We start from the raw sequence: 17,271 nt of genomic DNA, 5'->3' as shown, positions 1-17,271 counted from the left end.
TGGCATTCCAGCTCAGAGCTGCAGAGTGCAGGTCACACTCAGCTTCCTCACATCCGAGAGGTTTCCCAAATCCCTGATCATCACAGCAACCTTCCTTTCACTTGTCGGCTTAACCTTGTTTTGGACATATCATAGGTTGCTTTCAGGCACTGGAGCTGCTCTAAGGCCTCCCTTCAGGAGCCTTCTCTTTTCCAGGCTGAACCAGCCCAGCTCTCTCAGCCCGGCTCCAGAGCAGAGCTGCTCCAGTTGATCTCACCTGACTAATACATTATGTTGATGCTATGGTGTTTTTACACATTTTCCTTAATCACTGGCAAGGCAGATATCAAACATATGTGGCTTGGACTGAATTGAGAGCTCTGTTTCATGGGCTAGCTTTAACTGCCTTGTCTCCTGCCTGGCCTTGCGGCTGAAGCTCAAGCCAGCTTTTATACCTGTGGATTATTACAGCTGAGGAAAACCTACTAGATTGCCACAAGTCATTTTAGGTTTCCCAGACATTGCCAGGTTTAGTAGGGAAAATACATAAGCAATAAGAGAAATTCAAAAGCATTTCCTCTTGTCTGGAGAAAAAACAAGAATGCCCCAAGCACTCTATGCCATGACACATGTCAACCACACACAGCATCTTCCAGTGGGAAGGTTTCCTGTTATGCACAGGAAAAGGCTCATCTTCTGTATCACATTTCCTCAGTGACTCTTCAAAACGTCAGCTCCAGTTGCTGTGTGTACTGCACCACTTCACCAAGCAGAGGGAAAGGAATCAAGAGGGAATAAATAAGGGTAAGTGTCAGTCAGTAAGTCAGCTCTGCGTTTCTGCCTTATTTTCTTGTTGTCTTTATATCAAATCAGATGAGATCATCTTTTCTATAGATATTGCTTGACATTTTTAGTCAGATGACATGATCTGTCTTTTAAGACGTCTGCTTTGGAAATACCAGCTGTAGTAGATTTCTTCTAAAGTAACAGATGAGTATTCCCACTAACTCCTTGCTAACAAAGACATAGGAGATTGGTGGGATTCACATTTCAGCTTCTCTGTGACAAAGCTTAACATTTATGCAGCATTGATCCAATTTAAAACATAGGAATGAAGTATTTAGCTCAGGAATCTAAAGCTGTCTAACTTAATTCTGAAAAGCTATTTACACAATCCTTGGAAGTAAATTGAAGCAAATTGATTTAAACCAAAATCAATCAATTTTTCCTACCATTTTAGTCTTTATTAAATGAAGCTTCCTACAGAAAAATAAGAGTCTTCACTTGTTTTGAATTCATAAAGAAAGATGGTTTCAAGATTGGAAATTCCCTGACCTGTACAAGGAAGTTTGTGTTTCAAATTCCAATCCCAAGGATAGCTGTGTGGTTTTCAATGCAGAGAAGTAGTAGGGAACAGAGAAAGAGAATAGCTTTTGAGGTTTTAAACTGTCAAACACAAGGGACTAAGCCTGAAGTCTAGTGGGATCTACTCTACAGAAGTGGGAATGATACAGCAAAACGGATAATTACCTGCTATTCCGAAGCATGGTTATTTAATCCCCAAAAGACAAGCAGTACCAGATACGCAACATGACCAGTTCTCCATTCACCCGCATCTTAAACTGTATGTTCTTGGAGATGCAAACCCACCGGGCAGCAAAAAAGAACCTTTTGCCACATAAAAATACGTACTTCCAGTAGGTTTTTTTATGGTTCCTGGTTATGTGTTATGTGTGATTCCTGGTTAGAACCTTCATCCTCTCAGAAAGAAGATTTTTAGATATTTACAATTACTCAATCTCTTGAACTCAATTTTGAAAACTGACTTCAACACCCAATTTTAACACTAGGCCTGTGAAGTATAGAAACAGAGTCAAAATCTTGGCCTAAACCTGACTAGTTTTTATCATCACCTCCTGGTGACGTTCTGTTCCAGAACTTTGAACAACAATCTATTTCATACAATAAGGCAATGAACTAGAGACAGAATGGGAACACTGTGCGCTCTCCCAGCTGCTTTTATGCTACTTAATGTCTGGAAGAATGGCTCTATGGGAAATACAGAAAGCTAAAGATTTGCTTCCAAAACCTAAACCTCCCAAGTAATCCTGAGAGATAGCTGTGTTGTAGTTCTGAATTTAGAAACATGCTAATGTATCCCACTTATCAGATTAATATTCTTCTTATTCTCTGAGTAGCTGAAGCATGAACAAGACAGAGTTCATCACTGCTGCAGGCTTTGCTGTATCATTGCTGTTCCACATGACTCAGGCTGAAGCCTGTCCTGCCTCCTGTGACTGCAAGTCGCTGGGAGACACAAAGGGTTTGCAGATCGACTGCAGCTCAAGGAAGCTGACAGCAGTGCCTGCCTTGCCTGGTGACACCAAGAGGCTTTATCTCCAGAACAACAGCCTGACCTCTGTTCCTCCTGGCACCCTGGACAGCTTGCACAGCCTGGAGGAGGTGAAAACCTCTGACAACCCTTGGAACTGTGACTGTCACATCCTGTACCTCAAACTCTGGTTAGAAGACGTCTCTGCACCCTCTCTTGCAAAAGCCATATGCGCAACCCCAGCTCCTGTGAGGATGAAGCCCTTGAGGCAGCTGACTGGGAACGAGCTGGGGAGTTGCAAGAGGCTTCTCCCCATCAAGTGTCTGGAGTTCTTTTGGCGAGACCTCATTTTAATTGCTGGAGCAATAATCACACTTATTTTAGTAGCATGGGCTCTGAAATTCTCCAGAAAGCTGGTCTGCCAACTAAACCTACGTCAGCCTGCCCCTCGGGCTGGTTGCTGCCACTAGCTTTAACAGAAACACCCAACTCTGCCACCACCAAGCAGCACATGTACTGGCAACACCAGTTTCAATGGTGAAGATGCTACAAACAATTCCAGGGGTCAAAGCGTGGTTCCCCAGCTAGGCAAGTTTGATTTCATTTCCTTTCAAACTGAGCTTGGTGATGTACAATAGGCAAGTTTCGTTCTGCTGCCATCTACTCACATGAAAAGCAGTTTCTAATTTTTAAAAACCATTTAACTTAGCATTTTCCCACTGTATTCTCAGGGGGAAGATTTACATCCCCAAATCCTACACTTTGTCATAGTTGGAGATGAACACAAATGTACTGGTTAGTAATTCTTTTCTGACTCAGAAGCTGTGTGAGTTCACAACCTGCTACCCCTCACAGTGTCCTAGTGGGCTTGGAACGACCCTTCTTGTGTGTAAATTCCATCGTCTCTTCTGCAGGTTCAGTTTCCTAACAGCAAAACCTCTATGGTTCTACAGGTCAGCCACTGAATGTACCCCTTACTGAGTATGTCTAAAGACAGCCTCTTAATGAGAATATAATCCATAGAAATAATTTGAAATATCACTGAATTTCCTACAGAGCTAACAATAAAAAGTTTTCTATATGAAACTGAAATACTGAAGTTTATTGAACATTCATACTCAGCCAAGATTGATTTCCTGCACAGCTCTACACATTGCTGATTAAATCCCTGAGAAAGTTCCAGAGCTTGTCTTCCAGTCTTACTATTGACATTCCATACACTGGGTTTGATAAAACAGCTTTGAAGAGGATGTACTCTCTTCCTTTCTCTTATCCTTCCTCACAGAAAAAACATTGCAAAGACTCAAGCATATTGTTTTTTCCCTAATCTGATTCATGAGGCTCCAAGGACAGCAATTCCCGCTGGGACCCCATCTGGTTTGATGAAGTTAGGCTACTTAGATGGGAGATCTCTGAAGGTCTTCTAAAATTAATACTATTGCTGTCAGTTCAGTTCAAGACACATTTAGCAAGTGCTCCTCCTAGCCCCAAACCTGAGCCAGGCATTCAAGGTTATCTGCTGAAGACACTAAAGACTGCTTGGCTCTTTACCTAGCTCCTAGTCACAGGAGTGGGGTTCCTGGTAACACCCATAATATTCCTAGCAAAGTTGGGCATGAGCTTTAGGTTGAGAAAAGGAAAGGAACAGAGTCAAATGTTTTCCCCATAAAATAAGTGATGATCTGGGAGACAACATCCCCACTGCAACATTAAGGTCTGCACATGATACACCGTGGGGAACAGGAAGAGAGAAGTTGTAGATGCAAAGAGCAGGGGTGACTTGGTGTGCCAAGCATTCGAAAGCAAGATCGTACATCTAGAAACAAAAGATGGGTTGAGGAATCAATACAGAGAAGGCCAATAATCTGGTCATCATGACCTCCCATGTATGACACTGCAGCAAAGTGCTAATAGGATCTTTTCTTGTTAAAATAGGGAATATCACTTAGGGATAGAAAGGTTCATTTACTTCCAGGTCTAGATAAGCTACAACAATTCAGTATCAATGCCTGCAAATCCAGGAGAATCAGCTGCAGAAGAATCCAAAAACCAACTGCAATGCAAATAGAGGATTGGAAAATGTATTTTAAAAGGAGCTTCATGAATTTAATTTAATAAAGAGGAATTTAGGAAATGACAAGATCATATCTTGTGTGAGTCTACATAGAGAGAAATTTGTTAACAAAGGGCAGGAAGTAGGAATTATTACATCAGGCTTGAAACAGGGCTCAGGACCTAACAGTGAAAATGATGAAACACTGAACCAGCTCATCAAATGGCACAGTGACGAGTCATGAGTCCCACATGAACCAACACTGGGCATTTTTCCAAACTGACAGGCACTCCCTGAAAGGAGAATTCTGACAGAATAGTATGAAACACCTAAAACATTACAGTCTTCTTATGGCTTTGTTCACCTGCAAAAGCTATGGTGGGACAGGCCACAAGCAGAGAGCCCACAACAGCAGTGCACCACAGGGACAGCCTCAGTGAGCACTGCACCACTGCGAGGAGCTCAGCCCTCCCACACCCCACAGCAGCAGCAGCATTCCACTCTGCCTTCTCCAAGTGCACACTGCACTGCTCACCCTGAGGACTCAGAGTGCAACAAAGAACTGTCTCAGTAAGGCTGTACCTCCTTCTGGTGCAGACCAGAGTAAAAGGGGGTCTTCACAAGTAGGTGTACGTTTGAACATTCAGAATTCCTCCAGCTTTATTAAATGGTATTCTACATAAGCAGCCTCTGCAGGAGAAGATTTCAAACCCACACAGTGGTGTGTGCACTTCGATCCTTCTAGAATACTTTCTCTGCATTGAGCCTGTCAATGTTTTAGAAGGCAACCATCATTTTGTATTAATGCAGAATATGACAGAAGAAACGCACTCAAGTCCCTCATGGAGAGTTTCCTAAACGATATTTCTTGTTTCCCCAAAATAAAAGAAACCGTTAACATTAAAAGCTTACCACTCTTTTGTGGTATAAAGCTAGATATGCATAAAACAGTAAACTGCTGTAGTGCTCCTACAAGGATGCTGGAGAGGGACTCTTCATCAGGAACTGTAGCAATATGACAAGGGGTGATGGGTTCTACCTGAAACGGGGGAAGTTCAGGTTAGATCTTAGGCACAAGTTCTTCCCTGTGAGGGTGCTGAGGCACTGGCACAGGGTGCCCAGAGAAGCTGTGGCTGCCCCATCCCTGGCAGTGTTCAAGGCCAGGTTGGACAGAGCCTTGGGTGACATGGTCTTGTGTGAGGTGTCCAGGTCCATGGCAGGGGGTTGGAACTGGACGAGCTTAAGTTCCTTTCCAACCCAAACCATTCCATGTTTCTATGTATAGCTTTAATTGTTCAAACAGGAAAAAATGAGCAATTAGCAAACATTTCTGCTTAGACCAACCAACACATTAAATAAGATGCACAGAATACAGTGGGGGCAGGAGGGAAGGATGAAGATCCACAGATTTGAGAGAACATGTTTTCTGACCTTATAAGAAAAAAAAAGAAGGAATCCTTTTCATGGCAGTACACAGTGCCGCTAAAGCAGCATTGTATTTCTTACTTCTGATCCATTTGGCTTTTAGCTGAAACCAAACCTCTGGGAAGGGGGAAGCTGAAGCTGCTTGAGAGCAGCATTCAGCTGTTTATCTGGCAAGGTCACTATGTTGTGCTTAAGCCACACACTCCATCCACATGCAGAAATACTGCTGCAGTTGCTAATAATGTGCAAAGACAGGAAAACACATCAGCTATCTAAATGAAACACATGGGCAGCATTCCCAAAGGAGTTTGTAAAGGTCCCAGAAACCATTACTATACATTGCCTGCATGAGTGCAAACTGGGGAATATATCTATTTTCACATTCTTTGGTAACAAAGGTATAACTACATAGTATAAATACCGGTTCCATCTTTAGCAAGAGAATTAACCAGACTCAATTACTGAGCAAGAACAAACATTTTAAGGCAGTTCACTGTAATACACAGTATATTTGTGTGAAGTGCAATTCATAGAACCATAGAATCATAGAATAGTTAGGGTTGGAAAGGACCTTAAGATCACCCAGTTCCAACCCTCTGCCATGGGCAGGGACACCTCACCCTAGACTATGTCACCCAAGGCTCTCACTGTAAACTGCAACTGAATTCATGTACAGTATCTCCGGGCTCCATTTATTAAATAGCACATTAGACAGATCACCCTTGAAGCACTTGAAGTGCTCAAGATTTTCTTAGCACTGTAACAAAAACCATCACTCAACCAGAACAACTGCTGCTTGGTTTCATGCTTGCTTTCTGTCTAGGATCTACAGTCAGTTTATCCAGAGCCATTGTCTGAGTGCATGCAGCAAAGAAGCTCACTGCTTTTTTCTTTTTTTACCCATTTGACACTAATAAATGCCCAGCAAATATTTAGATAACAGCTACCAATGCTATGTGAACCAAGGGAGGCTTCAAAACAGTGCTTGGTTGTGATTTTACCATTCCATCCCCCCCAAGCTCCTTCAAATGCTGCTCCAAGCAGGGGCAGACTCCTCCTGGGCGTGGAACGTGTGATGACCATCCACAGCTGAAACCTGCAGACATTTTAGTTCAACACTCAACGTGCCAAATTCTACTTCCAAGTTTCCCAGTTCCCCAGACTTGGTGCTTTGGCATCATGCACCCATCACAAGCACGGCCAGGTGTTGTCCAGTAAAGTCTTCTCTTTCACACTAGAGTAACGTGGTTCAAGTATCACTCCTGAGCTCTCCAGGAGTGCTGTGGAGCTCCAGGACATGGATACATGGCATTGCCCTGTTCTGAGTCTTCTCTGGCACATAAGCAATTGTTAGAAGTAGTTCTGAATTTGCAGTAACTTATCTCCATGGTCTCACATTCGTATCTAACCTGAGAGGACTTTGACTGTAAACTTTGCCTACCCTAACGTTTAGCAGCCTACCTAAAGTTAGTTCATGCTGAATTAATACTGCATACTAAGTACAGCTTTGTTCTTAGCAGTAAAAATACATTGCAAAGTTAAGGAGCTTCTGTTGTATTTACCATTTTGCCAAGTAGCCATGCTACAAAGACTGAGATTTAGTGTCCAGGTCTCAGCCCTAATTCAGGTATTTAAGTATGGAGAAAAGAAGTAACACAAAGTTTTTTCCTGTCAAGATAAACCCAGCTATTTCATAAGATATATGTCACATAATGACAGGAATTTTCCACCTTAGTGCACAGCTACTGCTTGCACTGACCAGGTGTGGAACTGCATTAACAGCTACCAGACTAACACAGCCAGTAAGAGCTAGAATACTCACAGCCTAACAGGATTGTAATGAACAGGAACTCCCTCAGGTGAATAGGGAATTTCTTTTATTATGGAACTAGTAATCATATACTAACTGAACATACAGAGTACATAGAGAGTGGTAGTGAGACAAGCTTATTAATTGGTCTAAATTGGTCTACCACACTTGTATTCTTTAAGGTAAAGCAATCAGCCCACAGTCTCATGTTGGTTTTATATGTAAATGCACTGCTTGGGGAATTATTAAACTAGAATCTGAGGCTTCACAGAACTGCTGGTTTTCCTGGACTCTTAAGGGCCACACACTTGGGTGTCACGATTTATACCCGATTTTACTTTTGCCTTCCAACAGGTGAAATGACTACACTGAAAAATTCACAGTTCCCATCTAAGGACTCCTTTGATAGTGCTGAGTTGATCATAAGGCTCAACAGTGCTAAGTTTATCTCGGTAACCCTGTTTATCTTAACACTTCTTCTCTTCAAAGCACTACACAAAACCATTTCCAAAAGTGCCTCCAGTCTGTTGCTAGAACCCACACAAATATTTTGCTATTACACTGACTCCAGTTAAATTTAGATTACACTCAGGGACGTGTGTGACAACAAAGTGCTTTTGTTGCATAACAACCACATGGCTGGTAGTTATACTGGACTCCTCCCCAGGGGCAGTTGCTCCTTGATGTAAACCCCTCAGCCTCCACATTCTCCTTTCAGCCCCTGGGCAGCAGCACTGATGTCACATCAGCAGCACACAGCTACTGACTGACAGGGCAAAATAAACCTGAGGTACCTGACAGAAGTTCATTTGGCTTTACTTAGGACTTTCTTGTTTGACCATCAAGCATCCAGGCCTTTAATAACCTACAGTTATTAATAACTGTTGAATGGCACTGTTTTACACCAGTACATTTTGTGCAAAGAGTGGATCGACACTCTTGAAAAGTATGAAGAAATCCAGAGCATTCATCTTAGTCAGGGGAGAAAACAAAACAAACCAAACACGCAAAGCAAGTGAAAGGTGAAAAATCACCTTCCTAATGGCCTTGATCTACAGGAAAGGAGGTGTCAGCAAGGATGGATTACAGGCTCCTTTTTCCTCCTTGAATCAGTTTTTCTCGTCTCCTCCTTTCAGGGTCGGCAGGTTTTTGCCTCCAAGTCAATAACTTATTTTTTTGCTAGGATTCATATATTGCCTTTTACGACCTCAGAGAAGGACTATGGAGCCTGATACTTCTATATAAAATCCACCTTTGCATCCCATTCACATCAGTACTGTACAAGGTAGTGGAAGAACGTGGCAGTCACCACCTGATAAAAGGTTGCCTCTGGAACAGTGGAGCACTGAGAAGCAAGTGTATGCTTGACTCCTGAGTTTGCAAGGCAACTGCAAATCGATCACTTCATTCTCAGCTACACCTCTCAAAAGCTGAATTATTGGAAAAGCTAAAACTCAAACAGCAGTAATTGGAACCTGAAGGAAAAGAGCAGCCGCAGCCCATAAGAGGACACAAACTGCGCACGACAGAAGCTCAGAACCCCCGCAGGGACACCCTGAACTTCAGCAACGGCTTTGGCAGGCAGCTCTGACAGGATCAACATTGTCACCTAGTGGCTGCTGAACACTGCCAGCGAGAAAAATTCCTTGAAGCTTGTCACCCTTTCATAGCAAGGCCTCCGAAATGGGATGTGACAGAGTGATTTTCCAACCAAGCTACCAATTACTGTTAGCTCTTTTTTAGAGTCTTAATACAGGCCGTCTGTCAGGGAAGTGTCAGATGCTGCAAGACATAAATGCTTTTCTATTGACAGAAACCTAAAGTTACTGTGCTTTTGGATGCTGGGCAATCCAATCTCCATTTATTTTCTTCACTGTGATTAATCATTTTTAGACCTGCCTTAAGTTTTCTGCTACTACAGCTCCCACAGACACAGCTCAATTGCTAGCTCCAAACTTGACACAGGTTTTTCTTTCTTCTCTTCTCCTAAGTCATGGCGAACTTTAATGTAAGTTAAAATTTGAGTGACCACTTTGGTGCTGCAGCTTCAGTTGAGCAACGGGCAAGACAATAAAGCAGAATCAAACTGTACATTAAGTAATCAAAACAAAATAATGAAATCAAAGCAAAGAGCCCTTAGGGGAGGTGGGGGGGGAGAGGTTTCCTGCCATTCCTTCCGTGTCCCTGAAAGTCTGAGCCAGCCCTTTCTGAGATAATTTCAAAAAAGAATGAAATCTTAACAAAATCAATCCAAAAAGATGACACAACTTAAACCAAAATGTGACAATACTGTAGTTACCTCCAATAAAAAGTTTTCAGATGCATTTCAAATGTAGAAATGATGATCTGTTGTTCTCCTTTGCACTAAAATACACTATGATTTTTCTCAAGCAGCTCCTTAGAGCAGAGGTTCTTTACATTTTCCACTCAAGCAGTTAGTCAGCTTTGGGTTAGTGCACTAGACCTTGGGAGGGAAAAACAGTATCCTCATGTTACAGATGGCAGGGTCACATTTCCAGCAGCTTCCAGCCAAGGAAGCTCTATGGCAGTGCTGGCTGAGCACACACTGCTGCGGAAGCATGATCAGGACACCCCAATCCTGAGCTCTCAGCTTGCCTCCTAACCACCACAAGCAAATCCCTACAGCCAAGTAAGTCCCACCAGCCCGGCGGGATAGGCAAAGAGATATCAGTGAGAATCCAAGGAAAGGCCCTTAGGCAAACCAACACCAAACCTGAGGAAAAGAAGTGAGAGCTGATTACTCTCTATTTTCCTGCTTGTGTTCAAAAGAGTTGGTTTATTTCAGTTGTTACAATAATGGGTGAAAAGCTCACCTTTTTTGTATAACCCAAGGGAATTTTAGGCTAATCCAAGAAAGACTTTTTCAGTAAATGCCATGATTTTCTGAGGTGTTTAACTACAGTTTCAAGAGCAGGGACTAGTTTACATGGCAGTGGCAGCAGTAAGAGTGATGTGGCCCTGCAGAGCCCTCTTCCCTGCAGCGTGGCAGTGCTTCACCTGCCTCATCTCCTCTGAAGGATACAGCTCTCCATCATTTTTAAAAGGTTCACAACCTGTGAAGCAGAGATTGATCCAAATCCAACATTCTTTTGTTTTCTCTTCCTTTGGGATTATTTTCTTTCTTTCTGTTTGTCACTATTTATTCATAGACAGCAAATACATCTTCATGAGACAGATACAGGTACTTCACTTTGTCCTGGTTACCGTATTGAAACAGAAACTGGTTTGGTTTGTTCTGGGTTTTTTTGCAGCACTATTCAGCACAGCCAAGTGGGTCTCAATACTTAACACTTTTATATATTTACAAGAAAATACATATAAGAAAAGCAGATATCCAAGAACCAATCTCTTTTCTTTTGAGCATTGCCTGCTCCTTTTCAAAGCATAATAGACGAGCAAGCACGTCCCACACATCCTTCTCTTTGCACATGTGAGATCGTCTGCTGTTGTAGAGAAAGCTCAAATATATAAGAAATAAACAAAATTACTGCAAAACAATGAACAAACCCTCAATTCTTTCAGCAGAGGAACAAGATTTATGTCCTTTGCATACTTTACACAAGAGCTGAGAGCCTGCTAGTCTGACTTAAATTAAACTGAAGGATGTGATGTAGCTATATTCCTGTATACACATATCTTTACAAGTCTGACACTGTATCACAAATGGATCTGAGCCTACACAGGTAGCAATAAAGCCCCAAAGACGTAATTGCCACACCTTCATTGGAATGATCTCTGCTGCTAGCAACAATACAACTGTAACACAAAAGAATGACAGGGCTGACAGAAGAACCAAGCTTTCCTACTGGCTGTACCTATCACAACAACAGAAGTAATTGAGGAGCACAGTTATTACCTTCATTAATACTGTATTATTTCTTTTCACTGAGGAATTTTGGCAAATTAAATACTTACACTTGTTTATCTCAACACAGAGATACTACATGTAAACAGTCAGAGGAAGTACAAGACATTTCCATGCATCAGAGGTCATCAAATACCAAGTGGGGATTTGGTTTGACAAAAATTTGTATACAGAATCTGGCAAAATCTACAATATTATACTTAAATACCTTTGAAGTATAACAGGAATGTAACAACGCTGCTCACATTCAGATTTAATAATGTATCCTATGGAAACATAGAAAAGGATTCACTAGCTTTTGGGGCCCAATTTATCCATGTATTTGACTACAACTTCACTTCAAACATACAAATTCATCCCATTGACTTTCCAGATCAAAACCTTTGAGAAGAGCAGAAATAAATATCAGGAAACACAGAACCTGAGACCAGTTGAGCACAATGAGCATGGTGTTTAAACCAGTAGAACACCACCAGTGCAGTTGGAAAGGCAGCTCTGTGCTTCAGACCTGAGCACTCAGCAGAGTCACCCATCGATGGGCGGGAAGCCCAATCTGTCGGGGGGCTGGGTACCAGCTGGTGGGCGAGTACCCATCAATGGGCAGGAACCTGTCGGGAGGCAGGAACTCATTGGGGGCAGGATCCCATCGACAGTCTAGAAGCCAGCCATTGTCTAGAATTCGTCTGGGGACGGGTACCTGTAGATGGTCTGGAACCCGTCGATGAGCTAGAACTCATCAGGGTGTGGGTACCCATCAACGGTCTACAACCTATAGGGGGACAGGAATTGTCAATGGGTGGGAATCTGTCAATAGGCAGGAACCCATCAATGGTCTGGAACCCATCAGGAGGCAGGTATTGGTCGACGGTCTGGAACCTGTCAATGGTCTAGAACCCGTCAGGGAGCGGGTACCCATCGATGGTCTAGAAACCTTTGGGTGGGGGGAACCCGGGGGGCGGGGGGGGTACACTGCTGCTCTATGGGACTCTGCACTGGGAATGCACAACAGAATACTGCTGAGCATGCACACTGTTTATAGGCATTTTGCTCACTCATCTACATTCCTGAAGGTGCATCTAAAATCCACAGCCTGAAGAGGACACAGGTCAACAAGCAGCTCAAGGAACCACACAGTTACTCGAAACTAGGGGAACTGGCCTGTGACGATTTGCCAAATAAACCTCCCTGCAAGGAACCAAGGGGTTTAGTTTCATCAGTTTTCATGCAGTTTCATCAGCAAGTCTTTAGTGTTTGTGACTGTGATTAACAGCTGTGGTTTAAGCAATCTGTTCTATTAATTAGTTTCTAAAGTGGCATGTCTCCTCTCACAGCCTTTGAGATAAAACCCACGCAATGACTGGCTTTCATTCTCTATAGATACAGACAGGCAAAACGGATGGGTGACTAAGATTGATAAAAGCCTTTAGAAACAAAGCAGAGGAGAATGTGCATTGCATTCATCCAGAGGATGATTAAGCTATGTATATGAATATAGTATTTCAAGTGACAATGAAGGCAGTATCCAGAACTGAGCCATCTGAAAGGAACTGGAAAGAGCTTCTGGCTTCTAATATTCAAAATGCATAACTTGGAGAACTTCATGAATGTAATTACATTTTTATTTTAGCTTGTTCTGAAACTTGGCTGGTAACAAATTCAACCCTAGCATTGAGTAACAAACACATTACCCATGACAAAGTCATACACTGTGCTGAACAACTGCAAAACAGAAGCTATTTCATTGCTAGGAATTATCCTTGAAGGAGACACTAAGAATTTTCTCAGAGCAAGCAGAAATACGAAAGAAAAACCCTTGGCTGGAGAAGTTTCAGACCCCAAATTCATCCCTGTTTGTTCATCAGCAACTTCTTTATAACTCCACAGTTTTCCTGTCACTTGTGCTGGTACAGTAACAGAACACCAGGCAAGAGCAGGACTTCTGCTAGAACAGCTCACAAGGGATACAAGATCCAAGTGGCCTCAATTTTCAAGACACCAGGAGTCTTCCAAGTGCTGCAACCACTGCAGCTGTGAGGCACAAAGGGTTGAGTATGGGATAAAAGAGCACATAAGGCTCTCCAGGAAAAACCCACTGTAAAACTGAGGAACTTTGCTATTCATCATGATTCTTCCTGTCACTAATGAGCATCTCTATCTATACGCTGCTCCTCAGTTACTTCTCACACAGAATACAGACATACAGATAGGGAAAAGAGAGTCTGTCACATACAGCAAGAATATCTGTTGACTACTGACAGTCCTCAATATACCCATCCATTTGCCTCAGCTCTTGCAAATAAGTTCAAAGGTCTATGCCCCATCTACCGAGAGGGCAAGATTTTGTCTCTCCTGTAATCATCAAACACTCGGGTAACGCTCCTCATCCTCTTTTTGCTCAAAAATGTTTTAGGACACTAACAAAGTAAAAATAAAACTACTGACATTTTAACTGACAACAATCAGACACTGCCAAACTTTAAATTTCCAGACACACATACGCTTAAAGCAACACAACATTAATTTTGTTTAGTAATCCATTTCAGACTGAATTACTAAATAGTATTAGTACAAAATCCTTCTGGTTAAAATACAGAATAACCAGGTTTTGGGAAAGATCAGCCCCATGATGCTGCAGGCTGCATTGCTCAGCAGGTTCAGCTTACCTGTGCTAAACTGAAATCAAGATAACCTAAACTTCTTCAAGATAACCTCACACTGTCTGGCAGTACAAAGCCAGAGCCCACAGGATTATGAACATGGGTGCATTCTTAAAGAGAAAAAACATCTAATATCAAAACATATCCAAAATATTATAAGATGGGAAGAAGAGCAGGTTTCTCTCATAATCTCAAGCGTCACCAAATCCATATGTGGCTTAAGACGCACAACTAAGAATTTATGCATCAACTATATGGGGCCAGGTCAGGTAATGGTGAGTATGGGAGCATAACTTGATGACTTTTAAAAAAAAAAACCAGCAAAACCACCCAACCAAGATACTTTGTGTATAGTACAGTTATCATAAAAACTAAGCATTTAACTATTTAGCAGATATCTATTTTTAAATAGAAAGTACAATATATTACTATTTTGTTGTCTTAAAGAAATCAATCTGTTCAAGCTGACTCAGCTGTAAAACTGGCAGGCTGTATAAAAGCAAGCAAAAAATATAGATGAGTCAAAGTTCTTTAAGCAGAATCTAACCAAAGAAAGGCTGTACCACAGAAGGAGCATTAACACATCAACTAATCTGCCTGCATTAGAAATCAAAGGAGGAAGTGTTAAACTTTGCTGGAAAACTTCTCTTGGAACACAGTCTGAACAACGTACCAAGCAAGCTACAATTCAGGTCATCTCAACTTTCATGGACTATATTGGCAATTGCTCTGTAGCCATACTGGAAGCTGCTAAGAGTGAATGCTTGCTGCTGCTCAGAATTATACTAACCTGCAAACTTAACAAGTCATTGCATAGTTATAACACTTACTTTGAACCTCTGTTCCTTCAAACAGCACTGCAGAAGACCAAACAATGTATTACAGGCCTCCTCTTTGTGCTTTGTCAGTGTTTCACATGAGATCACTGTATATGTTTTCTTAGGTCAGACCTTAATTAACATGCTTTGTAACTCCAAAGCTGGAGCAGCTGCTCTGAAACAGAATACAGTCTCCCTACTCATTGCAGTTTCCACTATCACATGTGGAAATGGCAAACAGCCTTGCACCTGTAGTAGGCTCTGCAGTTCCACCCATTTATTAGAGTTGACATTTACCTTCTCCTGTTGAACTGAGCCAAGTGAAAAGGACACTGTGCCTAAGGGCAGGACAGGGAGTTTTCTACCATCTTGTGGTGCTGTTTTCCAGTAACTACTAGAGTAGTGCTAGTAGAGACACTACTAGAGTGTGCTTTTTAGCATTCTCTACTCTTCTCTTAAGAACAACTGTGAACTACAGCCAGATACAAATTGGAATTGACTCAAACTCATTTGATTTTCCCTAATCTTTGCATGAACCAGCTGTTAACACCAATGGAGCCTGGGGATTAACTACAGCCAGACAAGCATTTTAACATTCAAAGCACTATTTACAGCTCTCACAACTTGAGAGAACTAATGAAAGATCCCTCACATAAGTGTAACAACATGAAGTGAGGAATCATGGGTTTTGTTTGGGGAATTCTGTTTTGGAAGCAATGAAAGGCTCCTGCTGACAAGCAGCAACAATGACAGTTAATAGAGAAAAAAGGTTTGTGATGATCTGTAGCACAAATAATGTAATACCTGGTTTAGAATTATCTCCATTAAAGTAGTACCTTTATTTTTCCACTAAAATGAAGTCACAAAGTTAATTCTAAATATTAAAGACTCTCATCTCTAGCAATGGTTCTTCCTAACTAATCTGAATTCCCTGAAGTGCTTTGCTCAGACACTGAAAACATAGTATTCATTAGCATGAGAGCATATATACAGTGATGTCTCACTTCCTCTATAATGCTTTCTCTGTCCTGGTTGAGCAATACCCTAGAACTACTGCCTGCTTAATTCAGTTACAGTGACCAGGAACAGAAAGCCTTTATTCCAGCCTGAAGGAGTACTCATACCTCTGCTCTTGCTGGGAGGTTACCATGGCCCACCAAAAATATATATCCAGATCTGAAAAGGAATAATCGCGAACCACTGAAATACATCGATACAGTGCAATTCAGTCCAAACTGGCCTGGTTGGTCTGTCCTGGCTCACTCATAACTGAGGTTGTTCTCCTGCACAACTACCTCTGGGAAGATTTAACTCTCTGCCATTAAGCAGTTTCATTTCACAATTCTATCATTTGAAACTATGAGGATGGAATTTAGCACATCTTTGTTGCAAATAACAGAATAACAAAATGTGCTGTGTCAAAGTATTTTATTAGTAAAGCAGATTTTTGTTAGCATCTTGACTCACCACATAATCTAAAGGAGAGGGTCTAATAAAGAGCAGTTTGGTTTGTAGATAACCCAGGTTGCAGTTAAATACAAACAATTCCAGATTGCTTATCTCAATACACATAACCAGCCTGTGATGCAATATACAATCACACACACACGTGTCTATGTAAGACAGGTAGCATGATGTCAGCAGTTTTAAAGCTGTCTCTGGCAGTGCAGCACCTTGCAAGAGTGAATAAACATAGCCCAGAGCCTTGGACTGTGACTCTGGAAACAAACCACAGCCCTGTCAGGACCTGAAAATGAACAGCCAACAAGGCAAATCAGCTGTACTTCCTGGATGACTGCACGGTAACTGCACCTGTTTGTAACTATGTGTCAGCAACGGCAAAATGTATCAGAAGGAATACACCACACAAACACGCCACTCCGGCAAGAATGCGGACGGATGCCCGCATGTGCAGGGCTCTGGACCAGGACACCGGTCGTGGTCAGCGGCTCCTCAGTGCCACTTAGGACAGCTGACTCTAACGTACTTGCTTGCCCACACACGATAGTTTATGTCGGTCGGACCGTGACCCGAGCGGGCCCCTCCGGCACCGGCCCAGGGCGGGACCCGCCGGCTGCGGCGCGGCCTACGGCGGTCGCGAAGTCCGGCGGGAGGCAGCGGGGAGCCGGGAGCCTGTCCCGACCGGGAGCCGCGCCCTCCCCGGCCGGGGGCGGTCATGCCTGCCCGGGAGGCGGCCACCGCGGCCGGGGCGGGGAGCGGGCGGGAGGCGGGCCTGGCACGGCGGGGGGCGGCGGGCGCTGCGCAGAGCCCGGCTCCCCTCTGCGACGGGCGGAAGGCCGGAGGGCGGCAG

The 17,271-nt window shown here is 42.8% G+C and overlaps 1 protein-coding gene across 1 annotated transcript; it reads left to right on the top strand.

The window, feature by feature from the left end:
- Nucleotides 1–699: 699 nt before the first annotated feature.
- Nucleotides 700–3,492, top strand: GP9 (glycoprotein IX platelet). The gene is made up of 2 exons (XM_080625658.1): nucleotides 700–783; nucleotides 2,178–3,492. Exon 2 carries the CDS (start codon nucleotides 2,185–2,187, stop codon nucleotides 2,779–2,781), a length of 597 nt encoding a protein of 198 aa, XP_080481784.1. The 5' UTR covers nucleotides 700–783; nucleotides 2,178–2,184; the 3' UTR covers nucleotides 2,782–3,492.
- The last annotated feature ends 13,779 nt before the right edge of the window (nucleotides 3,493–17,271 follow it).

Source organism: Psittacula echo (genome assembly GCF_963264785.1).
Source record: "Psittacula echo genome assembly, chromosome: 9".
Classification (NCBI taxonomy): domain Eukaryota; kingdom Metazoa; phylum Chordata; class Aves; order Psittaciformes; family Psittacidae; genus Psittacula; species Psittacula echo.
This window is presented reverse-complemented; position numbering and strand designations above follow the sequence as displayed.